Consider the following 15,119-nt stretch of genomic DNA (forward strand, 5'->3'; position numbering starts at 1 on the left):
GGAAGCCCTGAACCCTTAATTTTGTGTATCAGAACAAAGATATTTCCTTATGTTCCTGGGAACACAGAATCCTTTCAGTTTAGGCCTCAAATCCACCCTGTCCCATCTCAGTGTGAGAAAGCAACAACCTGAAAGTTCACTACAGCTGAGCAGACTTTGTCTCGTGCCAACAGAATGCACCTACCCTAAACTCCCCTTCTCCTGGGTTCCCAGCTTCCCAAATGGGCTCCCATGAAGCACGGCAGTTGACCTTCATCAAGCCACTTCCTTCTGATTATTTTGAATCTCTAAAAGTTCTAAAAAATAAAATAAAATAAAGTAAAATAAAATCCCTAAGCTCTTTCAAACATGCTCTCATCCTGCCCCACTCTGCTCATCTGTATCTTGAACTCCCAAACGGGAAGGCTCTTGAGACAACCTCCTCCTTGTTACAAAGGAGGAAAGTGGACATTTGTCCAAGTTTTTACATATATCAAAACTTCAGTCGTTTTTATTGCTACGTAGTATTCCATGATATGGATGTACTGTAGTTCATTTAACCATTCACCTGTTGAAGGACCTCTGGGTTATTTCCAGTTTGGGGTTGTTACAATCCCTGCTATAAACACCCATATACAGGTTTTTTGTGTGAGCACAGGGCTTCATTTCTCTGGGAAAAAATGCCCAGGAGTGCAATTTCTGGGTCATATTATAAGTGTATGTTTAGTTTTTTAAGAAGCTATTTTCCAGAGTGATTGTACCATTGTGCACTCTCACCAGCAGTGTATGCGGAATCCAGTTTCTCTGCATCCTCACCAGCATTTGGTGTTGTCATAATTTTTTATTTTTAGTCATTCTGATAGATGTGTAGTGACATCTCACTGTGGTTTTAATTTGTGTTTCCCTGGTGGCTAATCATGTTCATCTTTTCATGTGCCCATTTGCCATCTGTGCTGTATCCTCTTGGGTAAAATCTTCACGTCATTTGCCCATTTTATAACTGGACTGTTTTTTACCACTGAGTTTTGAGACTTCTTTCTATATTCTAGATACTTGTTCTTTGTTGGATATGTGCTTTGCAAGTATTTTCTCCCACATTGTAACTTGTCTTTTCATCTCTTGGTGTCTCTCAGAGCAAAAGTTTTAAATTTCGATGAAGTCCAATTTATCCATTTTTTCCTCTCTAAGTCATGGTTTTGGTGTCAAGAACTCTTTGTCTAACTCTAGATACCAAAGAAATTGTCCTTTTTTTTTTTTTACTAAAAGTTTTATAGTTTTGCGTTTTAAGTTGAAACCTGTGATCTGTTTTGTGTTTATTTTCATGTAAAGTTTGAGGCTTAAGCCAAGGTTCATTCTTTTGCCTGTGGTGGTCCAATTCCTCCAGCATCATTTGCTGGAAATGCTATGCTTCCTCCATTGAATTGGTTTCGCATCTTTGTCAAAAATCAGTTAGGCATGTTTGTGTATGTCTATTTCTGGATTCTCTATTCTTTCCCATTGATCAATGTGTCTATCCCTCCTCCAACACCATAGTCTTGATTACTATGAAATAAATCTTGAATATAGGTAGACCCTTTCCTTCAATTTTATTCTTTTTTCAAAATTGTTTTAGCTATTCTAATTCTTTGTCTTTCCATATAAATTTTAGAATAATCTTGTCTATATCTACAAACAAATCTTTCTGGGATTTTCATAGGAATTGTGTTAGAGCCATATATTAATTTGAGGAGAATTGACATCTTTACTACGTTGAGTTTTCCAATCCATGAACACCTGGGTATGTATCTCCATTTATTTAAATTTTCATTGATTTTTTTCATGAATGTTTTATAATTTTCAGCATATATGTCCTGCACATATTTTGTTAGATTTACATTTAAGCATTTCATTCTCTGAGTGATTGTAAATGGTATTGTGTTTTTAATTTTGGTGTTCACATGTGCATTGCTAGCATACAGAAATACAGTTGACTTTTGTATGTTCATCTTGTATTCTATGACCTTGTTCAACTGACTTACTATTTCTAGGTGTTTTATATTTTATTTCTTTTTGGTAGATTCGTTGGAATTTTCTATGTAGAGAATCATGTTGCCTGTGAATAGGGACAGTTTTATTTCATATTTCCAGTCTGTATCCTTTCATTTCCCTTTTTTGCCTTATTGCACTGATTATAACTTCTAGCACTATATTGAATAAGAGTGGTGAGGGCGGGCAGGCTCGCTTTGTTCTGGGTCTTGGGGGAAAGCATTTCATCTTTCAACATTAAGTATGAATTAGCTGCAGGGTTTTTTTGGGTTTTCTTGGTAGATGATCTTTATCAAGTTGAGGAAATTCCCCTCTCTATTTTTCTGAGACTTTTTTTTTGTAATATGAATGGGTATTGAATTTGTCAAATATTTTTTTCTGTATCAATTGAATTGTTTGTGTGATTTTTCTTCTTTAGCTTATTAATATGGTGGATTACGTTGATGTACTGTCAAGTATTGAACCAGTCTTGCATCCCTGAAATTAACCCCATTTGGTCATGGTTTACAATTCTTTATATACGTCGCTCAATTCTATTTGCTAAGATTTTATTAGGGATTTAAAAACCTACCTTCATGAGAGATATTTGCCTGTAGGTTTCTCTTTCAGTACTGTTTTGTTTGGTTTTGATATTAGGGTAATACTAGCTTCATAAAATGAATTTGGAAGTCTTCCTTCCTCTTCTGTTTTTCTAGAAGAGATTATGTAACAGAGTTAATGCTTTCAGTGTTTGGTGGGATTCTTCAGTGAAAACATCTGGGCCAAAAGATTGCTGTTGGGGGAGCATTAAAATTACAAAATTGTTTTCCTTAATAGTTGTGGGGCTAATCGATTTCTCCATCGAACCTGAATGAGATCCTTGCTGGGTAGAATAATCTTGGTTGTTGGTTCTTCCCTTTCATCACTTTATATATGTCATGCCACTCCCTTCTTGCTTATAGAGTTTCTGCTGAGAAATCAGCTGTTAACCTTATGGGAGTTCCCTTGTACGTTATTTGTCGTTTTCTATACCCCCTTGGAGCCAAGCCCCCTTCCCCAGGTAGTCCCATTTCCCCACATTATGCACCCTGCCCCAGCAGATAAGCCCCTCCCCCATCAGAAACCCTTAACCTGCCTGTGCTTCGAAGCCAGCCAGGCCCTCTTCTCAGCCGGGCTCTCTTTGTCCGTTTATACCTGCCTCCCCAGCTACCTATGCCCCCTTCCCTGGCCAAGGCTAGCTCCCCAGCCTGGTTCCCTTCCCCTCCTAGGCAGGCTTCCCCTATACCCACCTAGACCCTCACCCCAGCGGAGTCACATTCCCAGCCAGTATCCTCTTTTGCAGCAACCCTACCCAGGCCCCTGCCCCAGCTTGTTACCCACCCACCCCCGCCAGCCCGTGCCCAGGCTCCCTGACCCAACTTGGTTTTCCTTCCCCAGCCTATGTCCCCTTGCCCGGCCAGGCCCCTTTCCCCAGCCAGAGCCTCTTCCTCAGCCTATGCCTCCTTCTTTGGATTGGCCCCCTTTCTAAACCAGCCATCTTACCAGCCTGTGTCCAACTCTCCAGCCTCTAGCCACTTGTCTGGAAGTTTTCCCACCCTGGGCCACAGCCCAGCCTCTTTACCATCCTATGCTGTCAGCCTCCCCTCCCCAGGCAGGCCTCAACCCCAGCCTGTCTTATTCCCCATGCAGGACCCTTCTGCTCGCAGGCCCCTCACCCAGCCAGGGCCTGTTCCCCGACCTGAGACCCTGTTGACAGCCTCCTTAGCCAGGCTACCCTTCCCCGGGCAAAGCCCCTTTGCAACCCTTTGTTCCCTTGCCCTCACGGGACCCCTTCTCCAGAAAGGGCCTCCTTCTGACAGCCAAGTGCTTGTGCCCAGCCTTCTCCCTTTTCAGCTGGACCACTTTTCCAAGGAGTTCCCCCTTCACTGGCCTTTCATAGCCAGTGCCTCCTTCCCTGGCCACGCATCCTCCTCTCTCAGCTCTCCATCACTGGTAAAGTCTCCTCCCCAACCATGTGATGTTTCCCTGCCGGCACCCCTTCACACACACATGCCCCCAGCTGAGAACTCTTTCCCAGCCAAACTCCTCCCCACAGCCAGGTTCTCTTCACCCAGGGACCTAACAGCCTCTTCCCCAGTCTAAGCTCATTTTCCCAGGCGGGCCTCCTTCCCAGTAAGGTACCTTTCCTCAACCGGTATACCTCTTCCTCAACCAAAGCCCTTCCCTAGCTTATTCCCCCTCCTCAGCCAGACCTTCTCCCCATCCCTAGCCTGTGGCCCCAGCTAGGTCCCTTTCCTCAACCACGTGCCCTCCCTCAGCCAGGACACACGCCTTCGTTCCCAGGCAGGATCCCTGCCCTAGCAGGCCCTCTCCACCTGCTAATGCCCCTCTTCCAGCCAGGTCCATCAACCCACCTATTACCCCATGCCCAGCCTATGTCGGTCTCAGCATTCGTACGTCTCCTGCCACCAGGTTCCTTTCCTAGCCTGTGCCTCCCTCCCAGGCCCCATTCCCCTGCCAGAGCCCCTCCCTGGGCAGGCCACCTTTCCCTGCCAGGATATTTTCATCCCCCAATCTCCCCCAGCCCAGCCAGTCTCCCATCCTCAGCTTGTGCCACCCTATCAAGTCTGTGCTCCTTTTCCAAGACAGGCCCCTTCCCACATCCAGGCCCCTTCCCCAGCCTCACCCTCTTCCCCAGCTTAAGCCTACTTTCCCAGCCAGATCTCTTTCCCTGCTCAGGTGCCATTCCCCAGGCTTTTCCCCCTTGAACAGTCAAGGATTCCTTTCTCATCCTTTGCCTCCTAACTCAACTAAGCCTCTTTCCCTTGACCAGCCAAGTCCTCCTTCCATAGGCAGCCCTCACTCCATTATCCCCTTCCTAGCCTGGCCTCCTTCTTCATCCTGTGCCCCAGTCCACACAGGTGTCCTTACCTAGCCGTCTCCCCTTCTTCTGCCTGTTCCCCTTTCCCCTGCCACGTCCCATTCATCCCCCTAGACTGACCCCTTCCCCAGTTTTCACCCTTTTTCCCAGCCAGGCCCCCTTCTACAGATTATGCCTCCCTTCCTGGCCTATTCTTCCTTCCCCAGCCAGCATTCTCATCCCTATAAAAGGCTCTCTTCTCACAATGCATTCAAATACCTAGTTTTCTCAGGGACTTCCTCTTCTCAGCCAGCTGGCTATCTGAAAATGTATGTGATGCACACATTTACACAGTGAGCTATCTGGCAGGATTTCTATATTTGTATTTTGAAAACAGATTCCCCCCCCACCCCCTGCCTTCAAGAAAAAAAAAAAACAGTGGCACTTCTTTCCCTCCTGCAACTAGCCCTGGACTGGCAAGTTTTTGAAAGTGAGAATTCTTTTTCATGCATAGCAGTGAGAACATCCTTAACTGAAGCCATTTCATGATGTTTGCACTGAGTGAAACATCAAGTCAGGATAGCTTCAACTATCTTGTTACTCCCTAAATCCATCCCTGGGAGATATTCCACTCCAGGCCACCATCAAGACTGCAGGCCCATTCCTCCTTCCAAAAGCTTCATCTGTCACTGTGTCCTCCCCCTTCACTCCTGCTCCCTAACCCTCCAGGATTCCTTTGCTGAAGTCGATCCTGGGATACAAACTCTATATGAACTAAGTCAGCTATACAAAAATGGAAAACCAGGTATTTTTTGAAAACTGCTTTTATTCTTTAAACAAACTACTGTTCCCCTTTGTATATTTCATTTTAGAACATTTGGTGTGTACAAAGAATTTTTAAATGAATTTAAGTAATCTCACTGAAATATAGGATCTAAAGGTTAAATTTTTTAATTGTTTACTGCAAATCATTTCACTTTTACATTTTTTGGCAAATTCAAGATATCAACAAGTCTCAAATATCAACAAGTTTATTGCTCACTTTTTTTTTGCTTCATACCAGTTGCAGATATAACAAAATGAATCAACTACTTTAATACTTTTAAAAATCTCTCTTTAAATACTTTTTATCTCTAAGAATTAAGGAAAACGACTAAATTCAGATCTTTCACATTCATACCAGTTGTAGATAGAACAAAGTGGACCAACTGCTTGAACAACGTTATACCCTTTTATGTCTGAGAATAAAGGAAACTTAGTAGTTGATGTCACCCCTCACAGCAAGTTAAACTACCTATCAGTTTGCCTCTTCTTAGTTCACATCAATTGCAGATATAATGAAATGAATCAACTACTTGAATAAAGTCATGTCCTTTCTTATATTTAATAAAGGAAATTAAATTGAGATCGTTCACATCTTAGAGCAAGCCTTATCTAGCCTATCAGTTTAGGTAAATCTACTTTCTACATTTAACGCTTACATTTAACTTCTAAAGTTAACAAACATTATTTAGAATTCAGGAAACATCTAAACAACTGTAATTAATTTGCAACCATACAAGGTTTTATGAAAAAACAAAATAAAATACTAGGGCTTCCCTGGTGGCTCAGTGGTTAAGAATCCCGGGGACACAGGTTCGAGCCCTGGTCAGCGAAGACCCCACCCCACGTGACGCGGAGCAACTAAGCCTGTGAGCCACAGCTACTCAGCCTGCGCTCTGGAGCCTGCAAGCCACAACTACTAAGCCCACACACCATAACTACTGGAACCCGCGCGCCTAGAGCCCCCACACTGCAAGGAAGACCCAGTGCAGCCAAAAAAAAAAAAAAAAAAACTACAGGAGGTCTTGTTTGTAACTTGAGACGTCTCCTGAGTAGCCCTGTTGAAGTGGAAAGCAAAACCCCCAAACAGCCCACGATACATTTTTTTCCCCAAAGAACTAAGCAAAAGGCATTCCCAAATCATTTCATTCACATCAACTCCAACTTTAAGTAATGAATACATTCACGGGGCAACCGGAAGATTCTGAGCTAAACTGATTTTTTTCCCCAAGTGAAGAACGCATCAAACCAAGTTGCCATTTTTTGAACCCCAAAGTTACTTGCAACGTGACCAGTTCTCATGGGTGCGGGCGCAGAGACCCTTCAGGGCAAGAAAGGTGAGAACTTGGCAAACTCACTCCGCTAGGGTAGGACGGTACAGATCTCTTCCTGGTCACCAGCCTCCGGTCCCCCTACCCCGTGAAAGAAGCAACCCAGGGACGATCGAGGAGGATAGAAGAGCGAGGGAGGAAGAAGGGGGGGGCGGGGGAGGAGAGAGGGGTGAGCTCTAAGTAAAATGAATAAACAAAACCTTGAGAAAACCGAAGGAAAAAAGCGGAGCCTGCTGAGGAGACGCGGCGGCGGCAGATTCGGCTCCAACGGCGGCCGCCACGGCGATGGCGGCAGCGGGCCTAGATGAGACGCCGGGCCACGCTCCCGCCGGAGCCGGTGTCGAGTGGCTTCACCGAGTTGTAGTGCTCCGCGCTGCTGTAGGAGTACTGCTTGCAGACCAGGGTGAGCGGCTTCTTGGTGTACTCCTCTCCGATGACGACGGCGGGCGAGTTGGCCTGGATCACCTCGATGGGGGTCTGCAGGACGTGCGACAGGGCCCTCAGCTCGAGCTGGCTTCCACACGACGCGCTGAACACGATGTCGTCGCAGTAGCTCAAGAAGTCGTCGCGGCTGCAGGCGTCGCCGGTTTCGGGGTTGCTGAAGAAGGGCAGGAAGTCGTCGACATGCTGCCGCATGTACTCGGCGGTGCGCCTCCGCAGGCTCCCCACGGTCACGGAGAACACCAGCTGGTCTTGAATGGCGCGGTACATGCAGTGGTCGTCGGCCGGGATATCCTTCACCTCCAGATGCTTGGCCCGCAGGATGGCGCCGAGCTTCATTTCCTCGTCATGGCGCAAGCTGGCCAGATGCTCCATCTCAGCCTTGTCCATCCAATCCTGGCTTTCTCTATTGAAGGTCTCCTTTCTTTTGTGCTTTCTCTGTGCCCTCCAGAGGTGAGGAGGCTTGTTCTCGAGATCCAGCTTGGCCAGATCTTCAGTGACAGAATCGAGGCTGCTGTTATCAGGGAAACTCTCCTGGAACTTCTCCAGCTCCTGCTGGTGCTTCTGCTCCATCTCGGCCTCGAGGCGAGCCACATCGAGGAGCAACTGCTTTCTTCTCTGCTTGTCGCTCTTGGGGATCGAGCTCTTCATGCCCTGAATGTGGGCCTGCAGCTCTGTCTTCTCGCGGCTGTGGCGTCGTAACATCCGCTGATGCTCACTCTGTGAATCTCCCATGATGTTTAAGGGCGGGCGAGAATCGAAGTTTGGTGGCTGAAGTACCGCTACACTTCACGTGAACAGTCTGACCACCGAACTGCCTAGAGCTCCTCAGCCTCCCCTGGCGGCTGTACTCTGTTCCCCTCACCCGCCGTTGCCTTCACTCTATTAACGGACCTCTCTGCCATTGGCCGCTGTCTCTCCGCGGCTACGCCTCCTAAACACTCCTGGCACTAGGATTGGCTGTTGGGAGACCCTACCTATGCTCCCATTAGACCACGTGGCAATACGTGCTTCCGGTTTTAGCGGGGTTCCTGTCCCGGATGTAAAATCCCGCCTTTGTGCCTTACGTGCAGCAACTGGGCTTGTGGAGGTTTTCGTGGACTCTGAACTGCGTACTTCTTCCTAGCCTGAACACAATGCAGACACTGGTCCTGCTTGAGAATCACATGACAAATACTGTTACACCAGCTGAATGTGCTCTGACACTGGACTTGTCATTGTTCCCAGTGTTCAGGAGGTAATGTGGCTCTCTCCAGTTCTTTAGCTGCCTTGACTGATGAACCCTTAATTTTGTGTGTGTGTGTGTGTGTGTGTGTGGTACGCGGGCCCCTCACTGTCGTGGCCTCCCCCGTTGCGGAGCACAGGCTCCGGACGCGCAGGCTCAGTGGCAATGGCCCACGGGCCCAGCCGCTCCGCGGCACGTGGGATCTTCCCGGACCGGGGCACGAACCCGTGTCCCCTGCATCGGCAGGCGGACTCTCAACCACTGTGCCACCAGGGAAGCCCTGAACCCTTAATTTTGTGTATCAGAACAAAGATATTTCCTTATGTTCCTGGGAACACAGAATCCTTTCAGTTTAGGCCTCAAATCCACCCTGTCCCATCTCAGTGTGAGAAAGCAACAACCTGAAAGTTCACTACAGCTGAGCAGACTTCGTCTCGTGCCAACAGAATGCACCTACCCTAAACTCCCCTTCTCCTGGGTTCCCAGCTTCCCAAATGGGCTCCCATGAAGCACGGCAGTTGACCTTCATCAAGCCACTTCCTTCTGATTATTTTGAATCTCTAAAAGTTCTAAAAAATAAAATAAAATAAAGTAAAATAAAATCCCTAAGCTCTTTCAAACATGCTCTCATCCTGCCCCACTCTGCTCATCTGTATCTTGAACTCCCAAACGGGAAGGCTCTTGAGACAACCTCCTCCTTGTTACAAAGGAGGAAAGTGGACATTTGTCCAAGTTTTTACATATATCAAAACTTCAGTCGTTTTTATTGCTACGTAGTATTCCATGATATGGATGTACTGTAGTTCATTTAACCATTCACCTGTTGAAGGACCTCTGGGTTATTTCCAGTTTGGGGTTGTTACAATCCCTGCTATAAACACCCATATACAGGTTTTTTGTGTGAGCACAGGGCTTCATTTCTCTGGGAAAAAATGCCCAGGAGTGCAATTTCTGGGTCATATTGTAAGTGTATGTTTAGTTTTTTAAGAAGCTATTTTCCAGAGTGATTGTACCATTGTGCACTCTCACCAGCAGTGTATGCGGAATCCAGTTTCTCTGCATCCTCACCAGCATTTGGTGTTGTCATAATTTTTTATTTTTAGTCATTCTGATAGATGTGTAGTGACATCTCACTGTGGTTTTAATTTGTGTTTCCCTGGTGGCTAATCATGTTCATCTTTTCATGTGCCCATTTGCCATCTGTGCTGTATCCTCTTGGGTAAAATCTTCACGTCATTTGCCCATTTTATAACTGGACTGTTTTTTACCACTGAGTTTTGAGACTTCTTTCTATATTCTAGATACTTGTTCTTTGTTGGATATGTGCTTTGCAAGTATTTTCTCCCACATTGTAACTTGTCTTTTCATCTCTTGGTGTCTCTCAGAGCAAAAGTTTTAAATTTCGATGAAGTCCAATTTATCCATTTTTTCCTCTCTAAGTCATGGTTTTGGTGTCAAGAACTCTTTGTCTAACTCTAGATACCAAAGAAATTGTCCTTTTTTTTTTTTTACTAAAAGTTTTATAGTTTTGCGTTTTAAGTTGAAACCTGTGATCTGTTTTGTGTTTATTTTCATGTAAAGTTTGAGGCTTAAGCCAAGGTTCATTCTTTTGCCTGTGGTGGTCCAATTCCTCCAGCATCATTTGCTGGAAATGCTATGCTTCCTCCATTGAATTGGTTTCGCATCTTTGTCAAAAATCAGTTAGGCATGTTTGTGTATGTCTATTTCTGGATTCTCTATTCTTTCCCATTGATCAATGTGTCTGTCCCTCCTCCAACACCATAGTCTTGATTACTATGAAATAAATCTTGAATATAGGTAGACCCTTTCCTTCAATTTTATTCTTTTTTCAAAATTGTTTTAGCTATTCTAATTCTTTGTCTTTCCATATAAATTTTAGAATAATCTTGTCTATATCTACAAACAAATCTTTCTGGGATTTTCATAGGAATTGTGTTAGAGCCATATATTAATTTGAGGAGAATTGACATCTTTACTACGTTGAGTTTTCCAATCCATGAACACCTGGGTATGTATCTCCATTTATTTAAATTTTCATTGATTTTTTTCATGAATGTTTTATAATTTTCAGCATATATGTCCTGCACATATTTTGTTAGATTTACATTTAAGCATTTCATTCTCTGAGTGATTGTAAATGGTATTGTGTTTTTAATTTTGGTGTTCACATGTGCATTGCTAGCATACAGAAATACAGTTGACTTTTGTATGTTCATCTTGTATTCTATGACCTTGTTCAACTGACTTACTATTTCTAGGTGTTTTATATTTTATTTCTTTTTGGTAGATTCGTTGGAATTTTCTATGTAGAGAATCATGTTGCCTGTGAATAGGGACAGTTTTATTTCATATTTCCAGTCTGTATCCTTTCATTTCCCTTTTTTGCCTTATTGCACTGATTATAACTTCTAGCACTATATTGAATAAGAGTGGTGAGGGCGGGCAGGCTCGCTTTGTTCTGGGTCTTGGGGGAAAGCATTTCATCTTTCAACATTAAGTATGAATTAGCTGCAGGGTTTTTTTGGGTTTTCTTGGTAGATGATCTTTATCAAGTTGAGGAAATTCCCCTCTCTATTTTTCTGAGACTTTTTTTTTTGTAATATGAATGGGTATTGAATTTGTCAAATATTTTTTTCTGTATCAATTGAATTGTTTGTGTGATTTTTCTTCTTTAGCTTATTAATATGGTGGATTACGTTGATGTACTGTCAAGTATTGAACCAGTCTTGCATCCCTGAAATTAACCCCATTTGGTCATGGTTTACAATTCTTTATATACGTCGCTCAATTCTATTTGCTAAGATTTTATTAGGGATTTAAAAACCTACCTTCATGAGAGATATTTGCCTGTAGGTTTCTCTTTCAGTACTGTTTTGTTTGGTTTTGATATTAGGGTAATACTAGCTTCATAAAATGAATTTGGAAGTCTTCCTTCCTCTTCTGTTTTTCTAGAAGAGATTATGTAACAGAGTTAATGCTTTCAGTGTTTGGTGGGATTCTTCAGTGAAAACATCTGGGCCAAAAGATTGCTGTTGGGGGAGCATTAAAATTACAAAATTGTTTTCCTTAATAGTTGTGGGGCTAATCGATTTCTCCATCGAACCTGAATGAGATCCTTGCTGGGTAGAATAATCTTGGTTGTTGGTTCTTCCCTTTCATCACTTTATATATGTCATGCCACTCCCTTCTTGCTTATAGAGTTTCTGCTGAGAAATCAGCTGTTAACCTTATGGGAGTTCCCTTGTACGTTATTTGTCGTTTTCTATACCCCCTTGGAGCCAAGCCCCCTTCCCCAGGTAGTCCCATTTCCCCACATTATGCACCCTGCCCCAGCAGATAAGCCCCTCCCCCATCAGAAACCCTTAACCTGCCTGTGCTTCGAAGCCAGCCAGGCCCTCTTCTCAGCCGGGCTCTCTTTGTCCGTTTATACCTGCCTCCCCAGCTACCTATGCCCCCTTCCCTGGCCAAGGCTAGCTCCCCAGCCTGGTTCCCTTCCCCTCCTAGGCAGGCTTCCCCTATACCCACCTAGACCCTCACCCCAGCGGAGTCACATTCCCAGCCAGTATCCTCTTTTGCAGCAACCCTACCCAGGCCCCTGCCCCAGCTTGTTACCCACCCACCCCCGCCAGCCCGTGCCCAGGCTCCCTGATCCAACTTGGTTTTCCTTCCCCAGCCTATGTCCCCTTGCCCGGCCAGGCCCCTTTCCCCAGCCAGAGCCTCTTCCTCAGCCTATGCCTCCTTCTTTGGATTGGCCCCCTTTCTAAACCAGCCATCTTACCAGCCTGTGTCCAACTCTCCAGCCTCTAGCCACTTGTCTGGAAGTTTTCCCACCCTGGGCCACAGCCCAGCCTCTTTACCATCCTATGCTGCCAGCCTCCCCTCCCCAGGCAGGCCTCAACCCCAGCCTGTCTTATTCCCCATGCAGGACCCTTCTGCTCGCAGGCCCCTCACCCAGCCAGGGCCTGTTCCCCGACCTGAGACCCTGTTGACAGCCTCCTTAGCCAGGCTACCCTTCCCCGGGCAAAGCCCCTTTGCAACCCTTTGTTCCCTTGCCCTCACGGGACCCCTTCTCCAGAAAGGGCCTCCTTCTGACAGCCAAGTGCTTGTGCCCAGCCTTCTCCCTTTTCAGCTGGACCACTTTTCCAAGGAGTTCCCCCTTCACTGGCCTTTCATAGCCAGTGCCTCCTTCCCTGGCCACGCATCCTCCTCTCTCAGCTCTCCATCACCGGTAAAGTCTCCTCCCCAACCATGTGATGTTTCCCTGCCGGCACCCCTTCACACACACATGCCCCCAGCTGAGAACTCTTTCCCAGCCAAACTCCTCCCCACAGCCAGGTTCTCTTCACCCAGGGACCTAACAGCCTCTTCCCCAGTCTAAGCTCATTTTCCCAGGCGGGCCTCCTTCCCAGTAAGGTACCTTTCCTCAACCGGTATACCTCTTCCTCAACCAAAGCCCTTCCCTAGCTTATTCCCCCTCCTCAGCCAGACCTTCTCCCCATCCCTAGCCTGTGGCCCCAGCTAGGTCCCTTTCCTCAACCACGTGCCCTCCCTCAGCCAGGACACACGCCTTCGTTCCCAGGCAGGATCCCTGCCCTAGCAGGCCCTCTCCACCTGCTAATGCCCCTCTTCCAGCCAGGTCCATCAACCCACCTATTACCCCATGCCCAGCCTATGTCGGTCTCAGCATTCGTACGTCTCCTGCCACCAGGTTCCTTTCCTAGCCTGTGCCTCCCTCCCAGGCCCCATTCCCCTGCCAGAGCCCCTCCCTGGGCAGGCCACCTTTCCCTGCCAGGATATTTTCATCCCCCAATCTCCCCCAGCCCAGCCAGTCTCCCATCCTCAGCTTGTGCCACCCTATCAAGTCTGTGCTCCTTTTCCAAGACAGGCCCCTTCCCACATCCAGGCCCCTTCCCCAGCCTCACCCTCTTCCCCAGCTTAAGCCTACTTTCCCAGCCAGATCTCTTTCCCTGCTCAGGTGCCATTCCCCAGGCTTTTCCCCCTTGAACAGTCAAGGATTCCTTTCTCATCCTTTGCCTCCTAACTCAACTAAGCCTCTTTCCCTTGACCAGCCAAGTCCTCCTTCCATAGGCAGCCCTCACTCCATTATCCCCTTCCTAGCCTGGCCTCCTTCTTCATCCTGTGCCCCAGTCCACACAGGTGTCCTTACCTAGCCGTCTCCCCTTCTTCTGCCTGTTCCCCTTTCCCCTGCCACGTCCCATTCATCCCCCTAGACTGACCCCTTCCCCAGTTTTCACCCTTTTTCCAGGCCAGGCCCCCTTCTACAGATTATGCCTCCCTTCCTGGCCTATTCTTCCTTCCCCAGCCAGCATTCTCATCCCTATAAAAGGCTCTCTTCTCACAATGCATTCAAATACCTAGTTTTCTCAGGGACTTCCTCTTCTCAGCCAGCTGGCTATCTGAAAATGTATGTGATGCACACATTTACACAGTGAGCTATCTGACAGGATTTCTATATTTGTATTTTGAAAACAGATTCCCCCCCCACCCCCTGCCTTCAAGAAAAAAAAAAAAACAGTGGCACTTCTTTCCCTCCTGCAACTAGCCCTGGACTGGCAAGTTTTTGAAAGTGAGAATTCTTTTTCATGCATAGCAATGAGAACATCCTTAACTGAAGCCATTTCATGATGTTTGCACTGAGTGAAACATCAAGTCAGGATAGCTTCAACTATCTTGTTACTCCCTAAATCCATCCCTGGGAGATATTCCACTCCAGGCCACCATCAAGACTGCAGGCCCATTCCTCCTTCCAAAAGCTTCATCTGTCACTGTGTCCTCCCCCTTCACTCCTGCTCCCTAACCCTCCAGGATTCCTTTGCTGAAGTCGATCCTGGGATACAAACTCTATATGAACTAAGTCAGCTATACAAAAATGGAAAACCGGGTATTTTTTTAAACTGCTTTTATTCTTTAAACAAACTACTGTTCCCCTTTTCCCCTTTGTATATTTCATTTTAGAACATTTGGTGTGTACAAAGAATTTTTAAATGAATTTAAGTTATCTCACTGAAATATAGGATCTAAAGGTTAAATTTTTTAATTGTTTACTGCAAATCATTTCACTTTTACATTTTTTGGCAAATTCAAGATATCAACAAGTCTCAAATATCAACAAAAGTTTATCGCTCACTTTTTTTTTGCTTCATAGCAGTTGCAGATATAACAAAATGAATCAACTACTTTAATACTTTTAAAAATCTCTCTTTAAATACTTTTTATCTCTAAGAATTAAGGAAAACGACTAAATTCAGATCTTTCACATTCATACCAGTTGTAGATAGAACAAAGTGGACCAACTGCTTGAACAACGTTATACCCTTTTATGTCTGAGAATAAAGGAAACTTAGTAGTTGATGTCACCCCTCACAGCAAGTTAAACTACCTATCAGTTTGCCTCTTCTTAGTTCACATCAATTGC

General features: G+C 45.7%; 1 protein-coding gene across 1 annotated transcript; it reads right to left on the reverse strand.

Annotated features, from left to right (window-relative positions):
• Window positions 1–7,296: 7,296 nt before the first annotated feature.
• Window positions 7,297–8,172, reverse strand: LOC132418764 (OTU domain-containing protein 6A-like). The gene has a single exon (XM_060002746.1). It carries the CDS (start codon window positions 8,170–8,172, stop codon window positions 7,297–7,299), a length of 876 nt encoding a protein of 291 aa, XP_059858729.1.
• Between the last annotated feature and the right edge of the window lie 6,947 nt (window positions 8,173–15,119).

Source organism: Delphinus delphis, chromosome X, assembly GCF_949987515.2.
Source record: "Delphinus delphis chromosome X, mDelDel1.2, whole genome shotgun sequence".
Classification (NCBI taxonomy): Eukaryota; Metazoa; Chordata; class Mammalia; order Artiodactyla; family Delphinidae; genus Delphinus; species Delphinus delphis.

What these genes read in the sequence shown, in the direction of transcription:
- LOC132418764 (XM_060002746.1), bottom strand. Translation starts at nt 8,172, where the DNA reads ATGGGAGATTCACAGAGTGAGCATCAGCGGATGTTACGACGCCACAGC.